Source organism: Lytechinus variegatus, chromosome 2, assembly GCF_018143015.1.
Source record: "Lytechinus variegatus isolate NC3 chromosome 2, Lvar_3.0, whole genome shotgun sequence".
NCBI lineage: Eukaryota > Metazoa > Echinodermata > Echinoidea > Temnopleuroida > Toxopneustidae > Lytechinus > Lytechinus variegatus.
The window spans coordinates 71,120,441-71,144,512 of record NC_054741.1 but is presented as its reverse complement, the minus strand read 5'-3'; the positions used below and the strand labels follow the sequence as shown (position 1 = coordinate 71,144,512).

At 35.3% G+C, this 24,072-nt stretch overlaps 1 protein-coding gene across 1 annotated transcript; it reads right to left on the bottom strand.

Annotated features, from left to right (window-relative positions):
• Window positions 1-1,412: 1,412 nt before the first annotated feature.
• On the bottom strand, window positions 1,413-23,808 carry LOC121408891 (nuclear pore complex protein Nup88-like). Its single transcript, XM_041600584.1, has 15 exons — window positions 23,533-23,808; window positions 15,476-15,645; window positions 14,960-15,085; window positions 12,058-12,324; window positions 11,212-11,398; window positions 9,664-9,823; window positions 9,067-9,165; window positions 7,988-8,081; window positions 7,490-7,594; window positions 6,724-6,873; window positions 6,079-6,201; window positions 5,388-5,534; window positions 4,903-5,029; window positions 4,217-4,332; window positions 1,413-3,210 (listed from the first exon to the last, which is right to left on the bottom strand). Exons 1-15 carry the CDS (start codon window positions 23,770-23,772, stop codon window positions 3,147-3,149), a joined length of 2,175 nt encoding a protein of 724 aa, XP_041456518.1. The 5' UTR covers window positions 23,773-23,808; the 3' UTR covers window positions 1,413-3,146.
• Window positions 23,809-24,072: the final 264 nt, after the last annotated feature.

The window sequence follows — 24,072 nt, the reverse complement described above, 5'->3', positions numbered from 1 at the left end:
AAATGTTCCTCTATCAAAAAAAGAAAAAGAACATCAAATCGTCCAAATTTCAGTAGCAGATAAATTGTTTTTGCAGCATGCGTCTGGCATCAGGTTTCATGAGACAATTCTTTGTCATTCATAGATACTGAGCATGACAAAAATCTAAATCCCTAAAAATGAAAAATATACTGGTAATCCTAATTTCTTTGAGATCATTAATTTAACACTGCTCCTTGGAGCATTCCAAAATATTGGCAAATGGTAAAGTAGAATTATTTATTAATATCTTGGTTCGAGTTTCTTTTATTCAATTTATTTTAAGGGAACTGCCATAAACTACATAATCACCCTGTATACCCAAAAAGGTTCATTTATGTGGTATTTTGTTTGAAATAAAGTAATGATTGGTTCCTAAACCTGAGACAATTCAGGCTGGGGTCTATGTAAATTTTGTCTTAATATATCAATATAAAATCCTGGTCGAGGGGTTAACCCTATCTAGGCCGGGGGGGGGGGGGGGCCTCGGAGGCCCCCCTCAACGAATCGCGCGATATTTTCGCCGTGCGAAATTTTTTGACCGCGCCGCTCGCTGACTTTTTACTTTCAAGTCTTGCGCAACTTTTGAGACCAATTTTGCGTCACCCGGGTACGTGGTTCCGAAATTACGTAACGTTGAGTAAGTGCATGTCAGACCGAAAATGGCTCAAAAACGTGATTTCGTGTACAAAGTCAATGCAAATTGTGTTTTCAACCAAAATTCATAAATGTATGATTATTTTTAGTTTTGCTAGTCTAAATGTATTCATTTTATGCTTTTTATGATCACAGAAGAGTCCCCAACAAATTTCATTGAAAAAACACTGAAAAACAAAAGGTAAAAAAAACCAAAGAAATACATAAGAAATTGCAAAAAACAATATAATACATAAGAAAATGATTTGATATCACAATTTTTTTCATGTACACTTGCTAAGGACACCACAAAGAGTTTCTATACCAAAAATTAGTACATTTGGAGCTTTATTTAGGGAGTTAGAGGAAAAAGTATGATTTCGCATACTAATTACGCATAAATTAGCATAATCACTTAATAGCGATTCGCATGAAATAAATTACTACACAATCTTGTAGATTATGTCCCAGGCAACCCGCGTGCCAATTTTCGGCGCGATCGCGCGTTCGACGGCCGAGATCTTAGGGGGGGCCTGGGAGGCCCCCCCCCCCCCGGCCATAGGAACTCCCAAAATACCCCGGCCTAGATAGGGTTAAGGGGCCATGTAATTACAAAGCATATGTCCATGCAGAGAATAATTCTGGTATCGCATCACAATTTGCTCCACATTTTTGAAAGACTGCTATGCAAAAAAACTTTTGAATAGCACATTTTTACCCAAGACTGTACATAGTTGAGAGCTTTTTTCTAATGACCAAAAAATGCTATTCAAATTTGTAAAGCAAAATTATTCCCTGCCATGAAAATAATCTAATTGATGAATGGAGTAAAGTGAAAACACAGCATGTGGCAAGGTTCTCTGAGCCATCAAAATGACTTGAACGTAGCATGTCTTCTTAACAATTTTTTTTTCATTGAAATCCATCTAGGTTTCATGGACAGCCTATAAAAAGCCTATAAGATATGAAGCAAAACTCGGGCTGAGCATACAATTCCTACCACCCAACTCAAAACTTTGCATCAGTTGTGTACATAGGTGCAAAGAGAGTTTCTGTTAATCTTACCCCCCCCCCCCCTCCCTCTTTACCATGAGTTTCTATTCTTAATACCGGTCAGACTTTTGCTGAAATAAAATGTTTGAGTATGCTGTAGAGCATAGATACATGTACTCTCTTCATCAATGCTCTGCCTGATACAAAACTAGAATTAACACTGGAGGTGATCAATACCTCTGCTGCTGCACCTAATTTTTGGCATTTTATACCGTTACCATGGCCACACAATTTTCAACACATACTGAAAATGTGTCTTGCACATCTTACCCAAAGACGAATGTGTGGTCTAAATTTCAAGAGAATTGGTTAAAAATTGAGTAATTAGTTTGATGTGCAAGATTTGTACCTAATTTTTGGTATATTATGCCGTTACCATGGCCACACAATTTTCAACACGTACAAAAAATGTGTCTTGCACATCATTACCCCAAGATGCAATGTGTGGTCCAAATTTCAAGAGAATTGGTTAAAATTTGAGAAAGTGGTTTGATGTGCAAGATAGGCAACTGACCAACTGTCCAACCGTAAACTGATTCCTATATACCCCCTTCAAACTTTGTTTGGAAGGGGGATAAAAAATTCTACATTTGCATGAATAAACTGTATCAGTATGGCCTTCATGCTAGTATCTAAGAAGAATTCAAAATACGGAATCATAGTAATGTCCAACATCATACAAATGTGAATAAATCACTCAAGAAAACATCCATTCATTATATAATAATAGTTACTTTACAGTGGTGCTCAAAAGGTAGTGAACCCCACCAGAATATGAGCATATATTTAAACTGTTCATGTTCTGCCATATATTAATTATTTCTGAAGTCATGTGATAAAATATTACATGAATAAAGTTTTTTTTCTTGCGGTTTGCCGAACATAGTCTCCATTTAACACTAAGCAAAAAGGATGTATATTGTACTGGGATTCACTAACTTTTGAACACAACTGGATATAGCACTTAATACTTTGCGTTTATAAGTGCTTTACATACAATTATTATTACCCCGCTCATTGGATCCTGGCATGCCAGCACACAATGTATGCATTTCTTCCACTCCCAAGGGAGCATTCCAACAATAAACTCATTGGCAGGCATACTATATATGTCCTTATTGAAACTGACTGTATTGGTAATCAAAGGCCCATTTGAAACATTTTATGTCTTTGTAATTTGTTTTCTTTTCCATTTGAAATCCATATAACTTAAAAGAGTGATTTGGGCTTTTTTGGTCAGTGTATATATACATACATGCATATCCACCAACAGGGCCATGTTTCACAAATACTCTCCAATTTCCCTACACTTGCTCTAAACCAATCAAAATGCAATGATTTCAGAAGCTGTTACGATATTATTGTCCTATGTTGATGAGGAAAAGGGTTTTATGGAATGAAGCCCTGTATATAACAATTGATTGACTGGTAATTTCAGCTCATGGCCCAACCGCTATTGAGATATTCTGAACTTCTGAAATGAGAGTTGCAATTTCCTCAGTTCTGTGAAAGTGAAAGAGAAAACAAGCAAAAATTTTTGTTAGCGACAGGAAATGTTTGCGTTAGACAAACTAAGTGGATTCTTGACAGCATGCCATCAAAATAAATGCCTGTCATTGTTAGACCAATAATGTACTTAACGGTAAACAGTAAACCTAACCTCTGAAATCATTACATAATAACCTTTATTTTTTATTGTGTCACCCTGAAATCGACTCGGATCATTCTCAAATGTCGCATACAAATACATGAGCTAAGTTTGAAATTAATTCCTCAATAGGTCCCTTCTATTATCGCATGAAATATATTTTTTTAAGTATGTAAATATAGTGATAATATGACATTAGCAAACGTTTTGCTCTGTACTTCTTCAAAATTGCACTAAGGTAAATGTACTTTTTCTTTGGCTTAAAGGGCTGTTTTTTGAATAAAAATAGAACATTACAGAGGGAGGGCACTGGACGTCAAATTTAATTCTTATTGCTGAAAAACATCTAACCACTACTACTTGTAAAATTGGCATGCTGGACAACACTTTAGAGTAATTCACATTACTGACCCTTTACCACAGATTTAGAAGGCCTTAAATTTAGATCAGGCAAGGCCACTTCTCCAGAGGAAACCTTTTTATACTACAACAAATTTTTGAAAAGTTAAAAAGAGCATACCAAATTTTATAGGCAATTGAGGAGCATAAAAAAGCCAACCAATAAGCATAAAATTCCATGGCCTTGGACTGCCCTATTATATTGACCTTTACAAATTTGATTTGAATGAATGAATTGAACTTTGCCTTTCATTTGTCCATTAGAAATACAAAAGTTAACAAAGGAAATGATGACAAATATACATAAAGATATCAGCAGAAATAATCAACTTTATTGAATCATAGGGTTAATGTCTTGTAACATGCATTATAACCTATAATAAAGAATCCAAGCATGCATTTGATGGCTCATTGATAAATCAAGTCTAGAACAAACAATATATTTCTCTGTTAAGTACTTACTGCTCTTTGAGTAGTGATTTCAGCTGTTTTTCTTGGGCTTGACTCAAAGATGGTGGTGCTTTAATCTTTTGTTGTTTCTCAGCATACTTCTGCTGATAGATGTTTTTAGCTTTCACCTAGAAACAAGACAGAACAGAAAAATTAAATATATATATATACAGTATTCATATGCTTAAAACAAAGATAGATTTTAGAGATTTAGCTTCTAGCTGCTCAAAAACTGGGGGGAGGAGTACGTTGAAGGTCATTGAAGGTCAGACATTTTTCAAACTGAACCAATGGGCCAACTTGTGCAAATAACATCAAATGTTCTCATAACATTTAGTTGATCCTTCATTGTGGGATTTTCCACTCTGTTGAATGTTGCCATGTATTGTGGCATGTGTTGGGTCAGTGTGTCATATCAGAATCTACGCAGACAGATTTTCTCCAGGGCAACAGTCTGCGTAAGACCAGCCAATCATGTGTAATTGCAGTTCTGTCTGTTCTGTCTGCATGTTAGATAGTGTTGGAATACAATGTCCAGTTGCTGAAACAGCAAATATCAGATGGTTCAAGAGAACACATTGTGATATTTTATCTCATGATTTGATAGACTAAACAGCGACCATGAGATTCTGTAATGTGTAAATGAACCACGTTGTAGAGGTTGAGAAATATTCAATGATATATTTTCATTGACTAACCTGCTTAAGTGAGGTCTTGAGGTGTTCAATCTTGTTCTGCATTGATTCTAACTCTGTTCTCATACCTTGTTCAGCCTCAGATAGGATGGGAAGCTGACTCTGTAGCGTGTGTAGGACAACCCCCACCCTGTAAACAAACATTAAATAGTTTTAATACATTCTCAAGTCGTGTGGGTAGCTGACTCCGCATCTTATGTAGAACAACTCAACCTTACATACATACAAGCTATCACATAAACAACCATAATATGGTGACACAATCTTAAAATAAATATAGTCAGATAAGCAGCTTGCTTTACAGCTTGTAAAGACAGACACCCTCCCCCTCAAAAAAAAAAATCCCATTAATATGAATGACGAACTTAAAAACTGTGAGACACATTTGAAATTAGATGGTGCAGAGATTGAAAAAAAAAGGTAAAAGAAACAGAATGCAAATTATACAGCAAGGATTTGACAATAAATGGCCTTGTCAATGATCTTACCTGTTAAGAAGTTCTTCCTGTTTTTCCTCTGCATCACTATACCTCTCAGCTAACTCCTCTGCTTTGATGCTGATATCTCCCTTTAATTGCTGACACTCTGCAAGATCTGCCAACTGCTGCTGTTTCTGTTGTTTCAGGATCTTGACTCTACAGACAATAGAAGAATAACCCAAAATGCATCAGTGAATCGCAAAAACCATATCTTACAGAGAGTGGTAACTGAACAGGTCAATCTGGACTATGGCAATCATCTTGTCTACAAAAGTCCTTTATAAAGTGTTATGTAAAAATTCATTCTCTTGCATGTCTCACTGTTTGCTCTTTCCATTTACAATTTGAAATAAATGTTTAATAAATAATTATGACAAAGTTTTCTTTAATTCAGATTGTTTGAACCAATTCTATATAAATCCACTGGAGATATAGTTTCCAATCACATATGATGCAAAGCATTAACTATATGAATGTTAATAATGGTATTTAAATGGAGATGAAATATTTAAATATTACTCTCAATGCATTTAAAGAGATTTTAAGCCTTTGGTTGGTCAAAATTCCTTGCATGAAATCAACCAAACATTTGGCAATTTTGGGCACTTCTTGGGCTAAATTGCAAGGATTGATGCTAAAGTTAACAGATATGCACCTGAAAACCAGTACAAGAAGGGGAAATAAATAGAAGAAAACTCACCTCTTCTCAATCTCTTCCTTAACCGTATCTTGCTTATGAATATATTCCTCTCGCAGTGTCTTGGTGGCTCGTAGGAGCAGCTGGAAGCATTCATCAAGATTGAGCTGCGTCTTACTACTCGTCCTATCAACAAAAATTGCAGAGTCATTACATATTGCAACCTAACAAATAGATTTTTGTATTCTACTCAATCTATAACTCCCCCATGGTGACACTTATTTTACTGTTATTTTTTTTTTGTCATTATACATACATCCATGAATGCATTCATGTATTCACTGACTGTCTAAGTGAAACATTGACTCATTTATTCATTAACACATCCATTTATCAATTCATTTATTCCTTGTACCACAGTAAACCATTACAAGAATGCCACTCTACTTTGACAAAAGGAAGCAAGTGACTGAGTAACCAAATCAAGTTAATAAGATTTCCAATATCAATTTTTCTTTTCCGGAGAAAATGTCAAAGAAAAACACCCATTCTGTGACTTCATATGACTCATTGACATTTGTGCAGGTGAAATCAATAAAACACTCATTCCACAAAAACTGTACAAACCTTTTGCTATTTACTTACAGGAAATTACACTTATGTCAATCATTTTCTTTGTCAAATCAGACAGAATGATACAAGACTTACTTGAGAATAGGATTGGAATGGTTTCTCTGGAGGAGTCTCTTGATGTACTTCTGGAATGGTTCTGGGTTGGCTTGCCTGAGGGGGGACACTGGAGGCTCATCACCCCTCCCTTCAGACATCAGCGGGGGTGGGGTAGAAGCTTCTATGGGGCTGGTTATTGAAAGGAATATGATCTTTGATTATAGTAGTACAGAAATAGGTAAGAAAATAGTGGAAGCAGTAATTCTTCGGACTCAGTTTATCACTATCATCAGCACTATCATCATCATCATCATCGCCATCATCATCATCACCATCATCATCATATCATCACCATCATCACCATCACCATCATCAACATCATCATCAACATCATCATCAACATCATCATCATCATTATCGCCACCATCATCATCATCACCATCATCATCATCATTATCATCACCATCATCATCATCACCATCATCATCATCATTATCATCATCATCATCATCACCAACATCATCATCACTATCATCATCATCATCATCATTCATCATCATCACCATCATCATCATTCATCATCATCCATCACCATGATTTTTTTTTCATTATCAAGACTTACTGAAAATATGGTTGTGGAGATGGTAGAAGTAAAATATCACTACATATTTCATCACTTTTGCCATTTCATAATCATATTCAATCCTTTCATTATCAATATGATCCACAAGATCCACATATATATCATTAGCAGCTTGCAGGTATTTTCATTCACATATAATATTCTTCAAATGAGATTACTTACACAAGTGGTGTGCTCATACATTCCCTGTTGTGAGTCAAGCATATGAGATTGTTGCCTAGCAACTGATCGATGATGACTGCCACACCCAAAATAGGAGATGGAGCACTAAAGATGAAAAGATATAAAAGTAAGTGAATATTCTGTACTTTGTTTTAAATTCTGTTCCCATGTATTGATACTAAAATGCTCATAAATCAGTATTCTATTCTAAACTGTTTCTCAGTTTTGTAATCAATTAAAGTTGCATGTACCAAAAAATAACATCCATTTACAACTTTTTTTCTATCAATATCAATGATTCTTACCTATCAATATCCAAGATTCTTAACTGATTTTCCAAAGGGCAAAGGCATAGTAAATAAATGGACATTTCCCTACGAAGTACAATACTTCTTTCTTTACTATGATGAGCACATATGATTTACTAAGTTGTGCAAAGATGATAAAACTGTATTATAGATTTGGCTTACAAATCGTTACCTTGTAAAGTTATCTTACCAAGTTTCAGAGGGCATGGTGCAAATCATGTGCCTTAATATACAGGGATGATCCTGGTTGACTTCATGTATAGTCTCTTCCTCTTCATCTCCTCCTATAAAACAAAACAAAATATATTTGAAAAGGTATTTATCAGAAACCACATGGTAGCCCAAAGCTGAATTGGGTGGAATTAACAAAATACTAGAAAGAAATCATTATACATATGACAATTATAACATCTTCAAATCATGACTAAAGACTAATAATAATGGAAAGAGAAAGAAAGAAATGAAGAAAACTTAGAAGGAATAAGTGACAGGGGAGGGGATGGCATGGGCAGGTTAGGAAGCTGAGAGATGTAGGGAGAGTACTCTAAAAGCCGGAGGTAGAAGAGGGATATCATGGAAAGTGAAATATGACAAAAAGAAACAAAGGCATATAAGTCATACATGGTATGCAAACACATTTTAAAATCAATGTGTAAGTTAAGATGAGAATATGGTACACTCAAACATCATTGAAATTTAGGAAACCACACTGAGTATTAATGGAATTATTGAATGGAATGGAATGCATCTTTTTCAGCAATTGCCAACATGAAGAAGGTTATCAAGTAGGTTTAAAAAAGCAAGCAAGCAAGTAAGAAATTTGGAAAGTAGGAAATAAGTAATTCAATTAAAATTAAAAACACCAATGTTAAAGTATTAAAAGTATAAAAAAATGAACAATTCCCAACAAAAAAGAAAAAAAGGAGAAGCAAAAATAAGAAGAATGCAAATACATGGAAAGAGGCTTTAATAGGAGGAAATTATAATTTGTAAACAAAGTTTGGGCATTACTCCTATAGGTTTAAGATCGCATGCTCGATCTGTAATGGATAGCTTGGTGGTTAAGTCGCTGCCCGAAAAGCAATAGATGGCAGGTTCGAATCCCACTGGTTCCAATTTTTCTGACTTATGATTTTCATTACAGATCGAGCATGAGATCTTAAACCTCTAGGAGTAATGCCCAAAAATTTGTTTACAAATTGTGAAGAATGCAAGTGAAACGAAGGGACAAGTATTAATAAATATAGAAAGTAAAACAATCATTTATACCATTACTACAAAATTTTTCAAGTTTGTCTAGCCAGGCCAAGATGACACTATGTACTCCACCGCTGTGAGAACAGAAGTATCTCTTACATGATGAAGGATCTACAAGGAAAAAAATATATGGAAGAGTGAAAATTAAACCAGTACAGAGAAAAACAATGTTGGACACAGACTTCATAATGAATAACTATACAATATCATACCAATGACTGAATTAGAAAAATACAGGATACACAAAATGACTGAATGCCTAAACAATATCAGAAGGGCCAGATAAGCATATCATAAAATACCTGAAATTTTGGCTATTTTACTTTTTCATTTTTTTTACCTTAATATCGAAGTAGTCATCATCATAATATATTTTGAAAATGTTTGATTCATAAATATCATGGCAATCAATATTTTCAATTTTTAATCAGAATTTGTCGACATGAACTCATTCTTACATATCATATGATATATTTACGTATATTCGTAGGATGGATTGTAGCTGATTTGTTTCTGGTGCGACCCAGGCTGAAAACAACAAATAAAAGTCCACAGCTATCAAAAGCAATAGTTGCTTCTCGTCACAGTTTTTCTCTGACTGTTGTTTACCTGAATGAAGCATGATGGGATAGGATATGTCGCTATCATAATCTTCCACTGTTACAGGACACCTTGTCAGTTCTACAGTCTCGTATACATACAGAGAGAATTCACTGTCACCTGGTCCAAGTGAAGCTATGCTCGATGTGTCACCAGAATGGATGCTTGTCTGCATATGAAGAAATCAATATAATATAAAATACAATATTACCTGAATGAGGCATTTTGGAGACATGATATAAACGCGTATTTTGTCTGTCTATCTGATTAACTCAACATAAACTACTTCACAATGGCTCGGTCAGCGATAAGCTGAATGACGAGTGACCATAATATGCGTACACCCCTCCTCCCCGAAAAGAGTAATTTTCCTACTGCACCTACGTACAATTAGCGGTCCATAATATCCGTATTCCGAGCTCATCAATCCCCAGCGCATTTGTGGATGCGTATAAAGAGATACGCTTCATAAGGGTCCGCGCACCAACAATATACGTCATAATAAAGACAACGCTGGATCCAAGCGCTGTAAGTACGGCATAATAATGGTAAAGTGCAGAGCCTAGACCGATATTAACACGACACAATAGAACTCTATCTTTAAAAGAAAAATCCCCATTATCATGATTTTTGCTCTAGATATCTGATTTGGATGATAATAAAAATATTGACTAGGTCTTCTTTCAGCTTGCCATTGCCATTAACAGTCTGTTGTTGCAAGCTTGTAAATAGACATACATGTACATGTAGGTGCATATATGACAAGAATTGACACTAGAGGCTTGACCAAGGTAAGTCCAACAATTTAGTTATATAATCTATCAATATGTTAATTTAATGTACCAGAAAGAGTTGAACAGGTAATAATAATAGTGACTGGCCTTACTTTTTTGGGAGATACCAAAAATATTTCCCTCACAAGACCAATATTGCCCTCGTTTTCGACTCTGGGCAATATGAGACTAGTTTGGGAAATATGTTTGGTATCTCCCTCAGGGCCAGTCAATATTATATCAATATTGCATTCATTCATGTTCATTCAATTTCACTTGAAAGGGCCAGTCCATCCCAACAAAACATGGATTTGAGAAAAAGAGAAAATCTAACCAGCATAAAGCTAACCAAAATCGCTTGTAAAATAATGACATTTAAAATTTTTGCTTAATGTTAATATAAGAGTGCACATCCTGGCCATTATGCAAATGAGGAACCAAGGACATCACCCACTCACTATTTCTTTTGTTATATGAAATTTGAAATACATTATTTTGTCCACATCATTAACAATCATTTAGCCCCGGAATTCTCAACGGAGCTTGAGAAATCCCCAATCATTGCAATGTTAAAGCATATCCAATATTACAGATTTAGGCAGTAAGTTGTGAAAAGTAGCCTTTAAAAAAATAAGTGTTGCCTGATCGCCACAATCATTTTGACAACCACTCCCATAAATAATTCAATAGCCATCATCATCATCATTTCTTCTACATGTACCATTACCACTACCAATACACTAATATCTAAACATGTAATATATTTCCAAGGACATCTTCTTACACTGTCATCGTCAGCATCTGTTTCACCCGCAACAAGGATACAGTGGTGAAGAAGGCCTGAAGTGGTAGCAACAACAAGGACAGGTGGTTGACTTTCAAGGCAACAAAGACTGCATGCATCCATGCCATAGTTATCCTCTGCAGGGGGGTGCATGGGCAGAGGTCCAAGTAGCTTGGTGTGTGAATATCTGCAGCAAAGAAAATTGTGGGGATCAATTTGATGGTAACAGAGGAAATGACCAACATTAATGTATAATGCCTATAAAATGGGTGTAAAATTTTATTCCTATCCTTGAATAGTGTATGAAATAAAGTAGATAGCATGAACTCCTATTTACGAGTGTAATAATCAGGGATCACATAAGACTTAATTTCAACAAAACAACAGTGAAATGTCATACGCGTTTCCTACTACATGTACCAAAATTCTGCAACAGTATGTTTTCCAATTGTGGAGCTTCAAACTTTGATTAGGGAAATCATTAAGCACAATCCTTCGTTGAATGTTTTGGGGCAGTTCTTTCCCTATATTGGCATGATAAGGACACTGGGTAGGCTTAACAAATAAGTCGGTCACATTTAACAGGAAATAATGAAAACTAAATGCTTAATATCGTTCTCTTGAAGATTCGGTGTGATTCTCTTTCTTTACTCAGGAGATTGTGCAAATTTCCTTGTAACTCTAGACTTTGTAAGACGGGCCCAGATTACACTCCTTGTTGCAAGAAGCAGTTCAGAAATCAATCACAAATTTATAATTAAATGCGAGACATAAGATTGATTCAGGGACCTAAAATAGACTTGCAATTGATTGCAAGCTTTTTGCAACTTCCCATCATTCTCTTACCTAACATCTGTCAAACTTGTATTCAGCACATAGATATCCCCATTGCCTCTAAGGATGAAGACAGGGTATATAAAGCTCTCTGATCCCGCCCCTCTGTACACTGTGTTGGCCTGGACTAGAGAGGGCGGGCCATAATCAAAGGTGATGGCGATTTCACCCAGTGCAGCGTCAAACGTGGAGTGAGAGGAAGACAAGGCAAAGCTGGTAGCATGTGATCCCAGTCGATGGGTTTGGACTGGTTTCAGTGGTGAAGTAATGTCATACAGTCTGTGAGGAACAAAGAGAATACTCAAATTTAATACAATCCTGTTTAATATAAGTAAAGGAATTGGGGTGAAAATGTTCAAATATACTTGAATCTCAATAAGCTGACTTTCAATAAGTCAAAGAGTCACAAAAGTCTGTGGATTTTTTTAGACCAGATCCTAAACTGCTCTAATCTGGTCATTTATATGTAATTTAATAATGAATAACATTTTGCCTAAGTCCAAAGAGATACATCAACAATATCTATGTGTGGCTGTACTATATTGTTTTAGTTGAACGTATGTAATTCACAAGATGCTATAAATGTTATAACTTTCAGCAAATTAACATTTTATATCAAAGTCATGTTACATATCACTGCACTGCCTATAACTGCCATAATCTGTGTGATTTATCTATTGTGTGAATCAATATGGAGATTACTAAAGGGGAATTCCGATTATGAAAAAATATCAGCCCATAGCAAAATGGCTTTGCCCTAAAACTATCGAAATTTCATCCAATATGCTTGTGAATACTCATGAAAATAAATACTTGTCAGACATATTCTTTACATTCAAGCTTCAAGGTGTAAGGAAATGAATGAATGTAGAATTAAATATGACAAAATATCAATTCTAAACCTTATGTACAAGCTTCATAGAATACAAAAACAAATTTTAATTTGTGACTATCAGTGAAAACAATCATTCATTCAATAATAAAACCAAAGTTTTTGACATCATATTAATTTTGACCTTGACTCAGAGACAAGTTATTCATTTTTCATTTGTGGTATCAAACAACACCTCACACAAGTTTTATTCAATTTCATTAAATAGATTTGAAATTCATTTTTTTTCATTTGTTTCATCAAAGAAAAAATCACACAAGTTTTATTAAATACATTAGAAATATTACATAAGAGATCAATTTTTATCTCCTTTGACCCTGACCCGCGTACTTACTGGAATGTAAATGATGACACTTCGTTACCATTCAATTCAAGTTCGATAGAATAAAGACTTACAATTTCAAAATAATCTTGGAACTTCAAATTTTATTCTTTGTTAAATTTTTTTTTCAAGTGGATACCTATTTCTACTACACTACTACAAATCGGATGCATCCGAGCATGAATCAACGATGGTACGCCAGGCTTCGCAATCTGACGTGAGAATTGGTAAGTCATGTAACTTATCATTTGTATCCCTACATATATGTAATCAACAAATTAAAAGGTCTCTGTCCTCTCGTTTTTATGAGAGAGGCGCATCAAAAGTACATCAGAAATAATTTCCTTCTCACTACAGAAACAGTGACCAGCAAATCTCATATTACTATGTTTAATTACTGTGGTGGAGATAGGTGGAAGATCTCCATAAATTTCATCTTTTGTTTTGTGATCTCATTAACTAATATTTTGTACCCTCATTAGTCAAGTATACATGTCATGTGTATATGCCATCTAATCTATCTTTTATGGACTTCTTGATGGTCCATGTTTCTGAACCATACAAAAGGATACTTTCTACACATGCACTAAACAGGGAGAGTTATCATGACATAGAAATATTTCATTCCCAAATCAAATGCAGCTTTACATGCATTCATTGTAAGAGCTTTCCTGGATAGAAAGTCTTTTCTTGAGTCGCATATGTATGAACCTAAATGCTTAAAATCATCCACTTTTTTAAGCTTGGCCCTTTCCCTTGTCAGTATTGTTGGATGATCATGAGCTTCATTAAATGTCATACTTGGTCTTTGGGGAATTCAAGTAAAGGCCAAACTTCGTAGATGCAACTTCTACTGCAAGAAGTATTTCTTGTGCATCCTTCAAAAGAGCAGTACAATGCTATATAGATCAGCATAATCTAAATCAAATATTTGTGTTGGTCCCTACTTGTAGACACAGGTATGATGTCCATTCCTTTTATTTGTACACAATCTAGTGAATTTCTTAGAATGTAATCTACTACAATTACAAATAGACATGGCAAGTGTCACCCTGAAGAATTCCAGAAGTTGTCACAAACTATTCAGTAGGTCCATCTACACTTTGAACAAAGGAAAGTGGATCTTTATACATTACATCTATTACTTACAAGTATTACTTCATTTAGGATACCATAATTTGAAAGAATTTTAATCATATTACAACAGTACAACCTATTTGTTTAACCCCAAAATAAACCTTTTACCTTTGCCAAGTGACACAAAATTACTTCTATCTATCTGCAGAAACTTGATAACCAATATATGTAAATTTTATATAATAGGGTCTTATACTTGCAACATTATCTTAAAAATCCAAAATTCTATCCTTGGTTATGTTTATTATATTAATATCACAAAATGGCAAAAGTTCATTGACCCTTAATGACCTTTGACATTCATCAGTGACAATCGGACCCTTAATGACCTTTGACCTTGATCAGTGACAATCAAGTACTCTTTTGTTCAAGTTAATACAATAGCTCCATATACTTTTTTCTGTTTTAATGGCATTTCATAAACTTAACCATGGTTGAGATTTCAATGGTGATGATGCTGAGTCAATGACGTCACAAATGTCTCACTTGCTTTAGCAGAAGTGAGACATTTCCGACGTCAGTGACTCACCTGTCAACCTCAACCCATGAACAATGAGTCTAACCTGAAATAGTTGTCTGAAGTAAGAATTGATAGATGCATATCATTTTCGCTCCCTGGGTACCAGGCAGCCTTCAGCAGACATAGTGATGTATTAGAAATGAAGAGCCTCTCAGCTATTGGTGTAATCCTTCAAAAAACAAAAGGAAAAGAAAAACTAGTTGTAGTAGTATGCAAAGAACAATACCAGAAGTAACACCAAGAAATTCAAGCCAGTCAAGAAAGGTTGAGAATAGGAGCCCTTAAAGCATCATTGAAAGTAAATACATTAAAAAACAATTATTCTATTACTTCTAGGATTACTTATCATGGCTTAAATTATTTTTTCATACCTAGATCAGAAAGATGAAATTTTGTTAGCTTTACCATAGCATGATCTTTCCTTCCGTGTCTGCACATTGATGGCAGTAATAACATCTGGTGATTCAAAATTTTAAAATGAATAAACTTGAGAATTAGCGATACTTAATAGAGGTTCACAAGACTGATATTTATTCCTTCATTGTTTTTTCAGACTAACCTGCAATTAATCTGTGCCTTTCCTCCTTCAAACAATCCATGCTTGCCATGTCTCCGAGGAAGCACCAATACACTGGCTCCTTTCCTACCATACAGCAAGACATTCTCTCCACAAAGACTTGGTATTATATGTTCAACATCAAAGACAGGGGCATTGATGCACAAGAGAACCTGTAAAATTGGGGCACATTCATGTTCTTTATCATCATCATCAATCGAAAGTCTTAAATCTAGGGTGGTATTCTGAAAATTGTCTTAACTTTTCTTGTAACTCAGCAAGAATAACAGCTCGCTAAAATTGTCTTAAATCAGTATTCTGGAAATTGTCTTAACTCTGTAAGGATGTCCCCTATTTTATCTCTGACACGCCCAATATTCTCTTATCAACCAATCATAAAAGTTGTAATATGCTTAGGCCAACCAATGGAAGTGTCTCTTCTGAATATTATTATAAGCGCATTGTTGACATGAGGCGTATTTCCCTTGTACCCCCAACGCTTATGCATGTGCGCCACTGTGCTAAAAATACATGTGACTGATCTCAGAGTCATATTTTCTTTGAAAAGATTCATCATCTTGATCACCAATTTTTAATTGATGAAAAGTCTACCAATCCGTCTTTGTAATGTCTTCCGAATGTCTCCTGCAGTAAAACATGATGTTCTTGCAAGATGCAGCAAGAAATTATTATTTTTGATCCAGAAATATCGCATGCAACATTAAGTTACAATAGCCCCCTAACTCCTGTATATTTTCTTGTATTTTTGCAAGGAAGTTAACAGAATGCAAAGAAAAGAGAATTTCCAGAATAACTTTTATCTCGATATGTTATCTTGCGCACATAGATATATACATGTACACACCGTTTTTAACTTATGCATCATTATAGCTCTGACATCATACGCGCTCAGTGAAAGTTACAAGAAAATTTACAAGAAAAGATACAAGAATTTTCAGAATACGGATTTTATTGTAACTCCAAAGATACAAGAATATTTCTCTTAAGACAATTTTCAGAATACGGCCCCTGGTTTTGTCCCCATGAATGGGGGTGGCTGGATTCACCTCATACTAGCAGATTTCTGATATATATAGAAATTGGATTCCACTTGGGGTAATGTCAGTGGTCACAAAATAAACTCTCATAGAATATAATCAAACTGCCACAGAATTTTATTTTACTTATCTTTTTTTTTGCTGTTTGGCTTGCTTAAACTATGTCATATAGTGCAGATATATGAGAAGAGAGGGGGGGGGGGCTCACTCCATCCATTTTCCTTTCTTTCTTTTTTGCTCCACACATTTTTAAGTAGAGAGCCCCACTGTTTCTTGGTCTCAAATCCAACATCTGAAGTAACAAAATTAATACTTTCTACTCAATTTACCTGACCACTAAAAGACAAGTCCCACAAAGCCTTATTAAAGATTCACTGTGTATACTTTTATAATCTCAACTTCTCAATACATCATTTCTATTTAGTTGACACCATGCCTGGGAACAATTCATCGACATCTGTTGTCAATTTGACAATTTAAATGTCAATGAAATGCTCCCCCGATGATTTGGTGAGTACTATAATAATGTGTACAAACGTTTTACCAGACCATGTACCACTTACCGGTAACTTTTTATATTTCAGCCCACAGCCGACCCACATCCATGCAATTAAGGTTGTAACCAATTACAAAATAGACACCAAAATTGATTTTACCACTATTAGCTATCACCTGCCGACTCAATGCCAACATGATTGCCTAAATTGATATCTTGGATGTAAACAATCAATATAAATATTTACAACTGAAATATAAATTTTATACAAATAATCATTATTTGTTGAATAATAATTTTGTCTATAGATTGTTCTTCAAAATGGCGCTTCATAACGTAGCACATCGTAGCTACATTATAATGAAGCGAGCCAAGGGTCAAGCCTATTGTATAAACGCATCATGGGAAGATTTTGTAATGGCCACCACAGATCGGTCTGGTAAGAAACCTCTAATTTTTCATGCTTATAATTTGATATTTTCTTATACCATTATCAGCGTTAGGTGTATAAAGTCTTCAAAATCCAATTAATTGCACATTTGGCAGGGCTCCACACTAACCCTTTTTTCCAATTGGTCCAACCTGTTCATGTCGGACTAGTAGATGTACCCACTTTTTTTTTCATTTTTTTACTGGTCCAAAACTAAAATTTAATGGTCCCCCCAAAATAAAGAAAAACATAAAAAAAAGGCTTTAAGTTTATTTTGCTGTCTTTTACTGCTTTTATTGCCCCCCCCCCAAAAAAAAAAGCATACAACAAACAGTACAAAACTCACACAACATAATTCATAAGAGCCATTTCTCAACTATGGAGAGCCATTTTTTGTAATTTACAAAAGAGGAGAAAATATCATTTGTACCAGTTTGATATATTTTTAACTGGTCATGACGGACCAGTAAATCTGGCTACTTTTGAAAAGTTACTGGCCCTGCATTAATTTCTATTGGTCTGGGACCATCGGACCAATGCCAGTGTCGCGTGCTGTATTTGGTAACAAATGGCAGAGCTAAATAGCAATTCTAGTGGGATTTTCAGGTTTGTTTATCAAGTTTGACAGCCAGCCTATCAGGGCCATGTCTAGGCTCCATGATGAAATACAATGTAAAAATTACAAAAATATCATCAGAAAGTCCTCCAGGCAAATAAATGTTCCTGGCGGAACAACCTTGCACTCGTCACTGCACACACTGACTGGTGCGAGTGGGACTCACTGCCATACAGAAGAAATGTTGTTGTTATTATTTGGAATAGGCAAACTAGTCAGTTTTGACTATTGTTGCCTTGTTAATTTGCTTTCCTTTTTTCCAAAGCAGAATAATTTCTTTGTTGAATCTATATCAGTTAGAAAAAAAAGGAAAGAGAGAAAAGAAAAGTTCTTAGGAAATTGTGCAAGAAAACCTCTCCTGCCCTGAAAAGCATGTATCCTGACAAGCCGCTTGATGTGCATTTCGAGGGCGTCTCAGGAGTATAAAAAATTGTATTCCCTATGTCTCTCAAACATGAGCAGGGGGGCACTTTATTCTATACCTCGTAGAACCTCAACTGGAATTCCGCAAGTGAATTTATGTAAAATTAGATCAATTTCAACATTTTTTCAAAAACTATTTATAGTAGAGTAAATGCTGACATTCAAGGGTCATATAATATTAATAAAGAAAATGTGACAAGAAAGGTGCACAAGTAGACTATTAAGGTGAAAAAATCTTCACAAACAATTACCCAAATAAATATGAATATACACCTTGATATTATCAGAAAAGTGTTGTGGTCACAAAGTATATGATTTGCTACAAGTTAGTTCTCTGTAATCTTGATTACACCCTGTTGTAATTGTTGCCATCCTGGCAACCAATTTTAAATCTATGAGTCCTTTTGAAATATCTGATAAGTGCACTTTGTTTCTTTACTGCAAAATTCTCCACTTTACGTTCCGCATCAGAGATATTGTTAACATTGTTGAATAATAAATCTAGGGCAAACATATAAGTGGTATATCTTTTTTCTCTCATTACAGAAATCACACTTTCCAGTTGTGTGTCTTCCTGTCTTAAAAAGGAAGTCGTTTAAACCCAAACCTCCTCAACTTAAACTGTGAATCATTTTTTCACCACTTTTGTCTGTGCAGAGATAATCAAAGGGTGTTTTTTTTCGACAACTTTCTGATATATTCTTAATTCTGAATTTGACTTGTCCCATCTCTTCTGCCATTCATTTCTTGCAAGGATTCTTATAATCTGTTTTGTTTCTTGGATATTCAAACCATTATTAATTAGGTGGTCTGTCTATGACAGATCACCTATTGATTTCGTCAGAATTTTCTTTATTTCTTTCTTTATTCTTGGCACCTATGTTTGTCGCCAACTTTTCTCGGAATTGGCTGAATCAATTTTGCTGATTTTTTCGTCATACATAGAATCTATCATAGAGACGGCAAACTAAGCTTTTCAAGGTCATATGGTTATGATGACGTCATCTACGCGCCATTTTGTAAAATTCTTCATTTGATCATATCTTCATTATCAATTATCAAAAATTAACAATATTTACATGACATTAACTTCAGGTCAAGGGTCAACTGTCAATGTCATCAAAGGTCATGTAAAGGTCATGACGCGCGCGTACGCGCGCGTCAAAGGTAAAAAAATTCTCTAAATGGCCTATAAAATTTTTTGGGTACGTTTCAGGTCATTTTAAGCATTTCAAAAATTTGCGCGCGCGCACATACGCGCGCGCGTTTCCGCGCGTAACGCCCTAACGCAACACAGAAACACCGTTTTTTTTTACATCATTGCATTGATAATAAAATTCTGAACAATTTGATACCTTGATCAACCTTCTACAACCATTAATAACGAAATTAACACCCGTTAAACTTTGCAGCACGTGTGCGCGCGAGCTCTCACTATAGGCCATATATGGGCAAAAACATGCCTATTGAAAATTCATTGTAGCTCTTTAAATAGTCCATTGACCCCCAATTTTTTTTTCATATATCGATAGAGTATGAGTTGTAAATTTGATTTCATGTCATCAATGTCCCTCAAATATATCATGACGTCATCAAAATGGCGCCTAAATTAGAAATTTCATTTTTTCAAAAATGACGTCATCAAATTTATGCAAATTTGGTTGTAACTTCTCGAATATAAATTGTTTTTCGCCCAGATTTTGATTTGTTGTAGTTTAGAACGTATTCTTTCTCGATAGTTACATGAATTTTCGTTTTGAGAAACGCATCATTGCGTAAAACAGCGATGAAAAGAGGCATGTCATTTTTCCTCATTTTGCGTGTAATCTCTATGGGACATGACTTTTTCTCAAAACTGGATTCGACATTCCTCTATTTCGTGAGCCATATCTCCATTTTTTAGTGTCACTTTTCCCTGAGCTTTTAGTATGATGTAGCTGAGATCCTACGCTTTCACAAGTGTTCCTTCTATTTTTTTATCAGATGCCGGGATCATGCCCGTTTTTCACTTGCAAAATTGGAATTGTAATTCTCAAAATTGCTTACGTGTAATCTCTATGGGGAATATCGTGGCTCAATGGATAACGCATTTGACTTGCTTTCTCGAGGGCGGAGGTTCGAGTCCTGGGGTAAACAAGATGATTTTTTTCCCATTTTTTTTCTTTTTACCACCTCGTACATGATCCTTTATGATAATTTAAAGGTACAAAAGTTAAAATTTAGCCAAGATAAAAGAGATTGTAATTACTTTTTTCTTATCACATGTATTGTCATACATCAAAGAGACCCTTTTCACAGTGCTTTATCATCTCCCGTCTTTTACAAGTATTCCATCCATAATGAGCATTCCATTGTCATCATGAAGATCATATTGATCTGCATGAACATGGTAATAGTGATCATGATGGCAATAATAAAGACAGACCACCTAATTCGTCCGCATGACGAATTAAATTCTAGTGTCTATTTCTTGTTTTACGGCTGCCTTTGCAAGTTTGCATAGAAGACAGCCGTTTTGTCCTCATTAAACCCCACTGTGCCACAGTGAGATGGAATCCAATCTGAGCAAATTTATGTACATAAATATATTTTAGACAAGTAGCTGTAATTATGATTTCTCTTACAAAATTATCATTGCTGTTTTCCTTGATCGCTTCAATAGCACTCAGAGAATCAGTCAAACTTACCACTTTATTATATAGAGTAAAGTTCCCAAACATCGGACGGTTCCAAATATCGGATGAAATTGACTTCAACTCCCTCCCCATAAATACAGGAACCCGCACTGGCAGGAGACTTGAATGCATAAGATACATGAACATACCTGGTATTGAACTGCACACACAGTAGATCCAAGTTGCTGCTCAATAAAAATATTCCAGGGGTTAAATCCAAGGGTAAAATCCATAATTTTGACTTCCAGAGATTCATATGACCCTCGCTAACTGTGGACTCCAAAAGATTGATGACCAAAAAAATCTTGTAAAAGGGAAGTGTCTTAAGCCAGAAATATTGCCACTGAGATTGCGCATGTTTGATCTATCGCAAAAAAAAAATCTGCAATGGCCACCGCGGGGTTCCCTATGGCGGGAAATTTGACACCCTTCCAAATATGGCACTACCCCAACATCAGACATATCGGCTGATTGCATTGGAAATGCGTGCTGTTGACACGCGCTCGCTTGTTTTCAAAACGAAGTTGCGCGCAGCTGAGCGAAGACGTCCATTTAGTAAGTAAATTATCATTATTTACCAATTTCTATATCACAATGATTGATAGTAATAACTAAAATCGGCATTTGCAGAGCTAAAATAAATGGTCCGGGATGAAAATATAACTATCTAAATGAATGGAGTACATATAAAAGTCACAGAGCAAAATGCTGAAAATTTCATCAAAATCAGATAACAAATAACAAAGTTATTGAATGTTAAAGTTTATCAATATTTTGTGAAATCAGTTATATGCACATCATCATAAATATTTATTAGGTGGGCTGATGATGTCACATCTCCACTTTCCTTTTTCTTATGTTATTACATGAAGTCATAAATACATGTACTGCATTTGTTTATAGATGTGTAAATATTGTGTCTACATCATAAAGAAATAAGTTGCGGCAATAAATAACTAATGCACTCAATCAATTGTCAATCCAATTGTTTTAGTTCTTGGTAGAAAATGTTTGAATAAACCTAATTTCATATAATAAAATACAAAAAACAGGTGGGGATATGACATCATCAGCCCATCTAATGAATATTCATAAAGACATGCCTAGAACTGTTTCACCGGAATAATGCAAATCTTTAAAATTCAATAACTATATTTGTTATCCGATTTTGGTCAAATTTTCAGCATTTTGCTCTGTGAATTTTACTCTCTTTATGAGATATAAATATTTACAGCCTGGATCATCCCTTTAAGCAATTATTCTGGGGTCTAGAGCGAGATTTAAATCACCGAAATTGATCCCGGCGCACAACTTTACGCATCCGATATTTGAAAACTGCATCCGATTTTTGGCTAAAAAAAAAGCTTCTGGAGGTTAGACCAAGGGCTTCAGTCTCTGTTATATTGGTTGTTCCACTGAACTCCGTTGGCTCTACTCACCAGTTCCAGAGACTGAATTTCTAACTCAATATGTACAGGGACTCAATGGCCATATGTTTATGTGTTATTTCCGGATAAACCAGGGAGTAGAAGTCACTGCTTGTTTTCCTTTTGAGTTTATTTTTTCCTGTTTTGGTGCATTTCAGGCCAAAACGGAATTAATAATCCTGATTTTGGTCCCGTTCTTTTTATATATTTTTATGAAATAAAGACAAAAATCCATGAGCTCCATGGGGATTTTACATTGTTAACCCCCTAATGGCAGCTGCACGATCGTGAGCCCTCTGTGTACGAGGAGAAATATTTTTAAAAATTTATTGTTAAAAAACTCCTCGAAACAGACGGCTGCCAGCCGTCTACTGCAGGTACTGGAGCAGAGGTAAGTAAATAATTTTTTTTATTCTATTTCTATATGACATTAATATTCTCCATATTTTTCTGTGGAAATAAACATGATTTTTATTTGATTCAATGATTGTATTTTTGTTTTTTCCAATTATGCTTAGACTCGTAAGTGTCCGATATTTGGACACTTAATACTCTAACGTTACATTCAAATTTTCCAACCAGTCAGTGTAACATTGTCGTTAGTGCCAGGACAATGGTGACCAATTCCGATCTAAATATGTTACCGGTAAGTTAGATCTATAGGCCTATAGGCCTATACGATTACGAATACATTTAATACGATGACTAAAATTTTTCATTCTTTTAGTTTTACATTCCATTACCCACATAGCACTGATAGCAGGCACGTAAAAACAAGCTGAGGCGTTGCCGTGTGCTGGGTCTTTATTCTCTTTCTAGAACCACCAGTATACGATGGAGATTCTCTTTCCACTTAGCCTACTTTGAATAATCCAACATATTACAAAGATAAAACTTATTTATACACACATGGGACCACACAATACAGCTATTACCTGTAGTGTGTTGCACTGATGCGCTTGTTCTTGGACGAGGACGTCTCGGAGATTTGCCGTTAGAAGCCTCGCTGCATCATTATCCCACACGTAAATTTGACCATCGTTAACAAATATCAAATTTTCAGGGTTGATTCTTTCATTTCTGCCATTTCTAGGTGGATTTGACCGCAACTTCTCAAAAATGGGATGCGAGTTTAAATCAAAGCGCCAGTCTTCGAGGTTTGCGTACTCCGCCATTTTGCCAAGTGAGGTTCTTAGTCTTACGTCATAAGGGGATTCCCCCCTGACATGTCCACATCAACCTACCCATTTTTTTCCTCCAAAGGTTACAATAATAAACAGACAGGTTGATAAAATGAGTCGTAGCAATATTTGGAAATTTGGGGAAAGCAAGATAAACATCGTGATTTCTCCTTTCTCTGATCAGCGACGGGGGACGGGGCAGGCCGGATCGTGACCTCATTAGCCCGCCCCCACTTTGAAGACAAATTAAGGCAATACAATACTCAAATTACCATTTAAAAAGCTACTTTTGTT

What these genes read in the sequence shown, in the direction of transcription:
- LOC121408891 (XM_041600584.1), bottom strand. Translation starts at nt 23,772, where the DNA reads ATGGCGGAGTACGCAAACCTCGAAGACTGGCGCTTTGATTTAAACTCG. An exon ending in ACTTCAGACAACTATTTCAG is followed by an intron (nt 12,325 to 14,959) that starts GTTAGACTCATT and finishes TGTTCCTCACAG; the next exon opens with ACTGTATGACATTACTTCAC. An exon ending in CAGATGCTGACGATGACAGT is followed by an intron (nt 9,824 to 11,211) that starts GTAAGAAGATGT and finishes CTTCATATGCAG; the next exon opens with ACAAGCATCCATTCTGGTGA.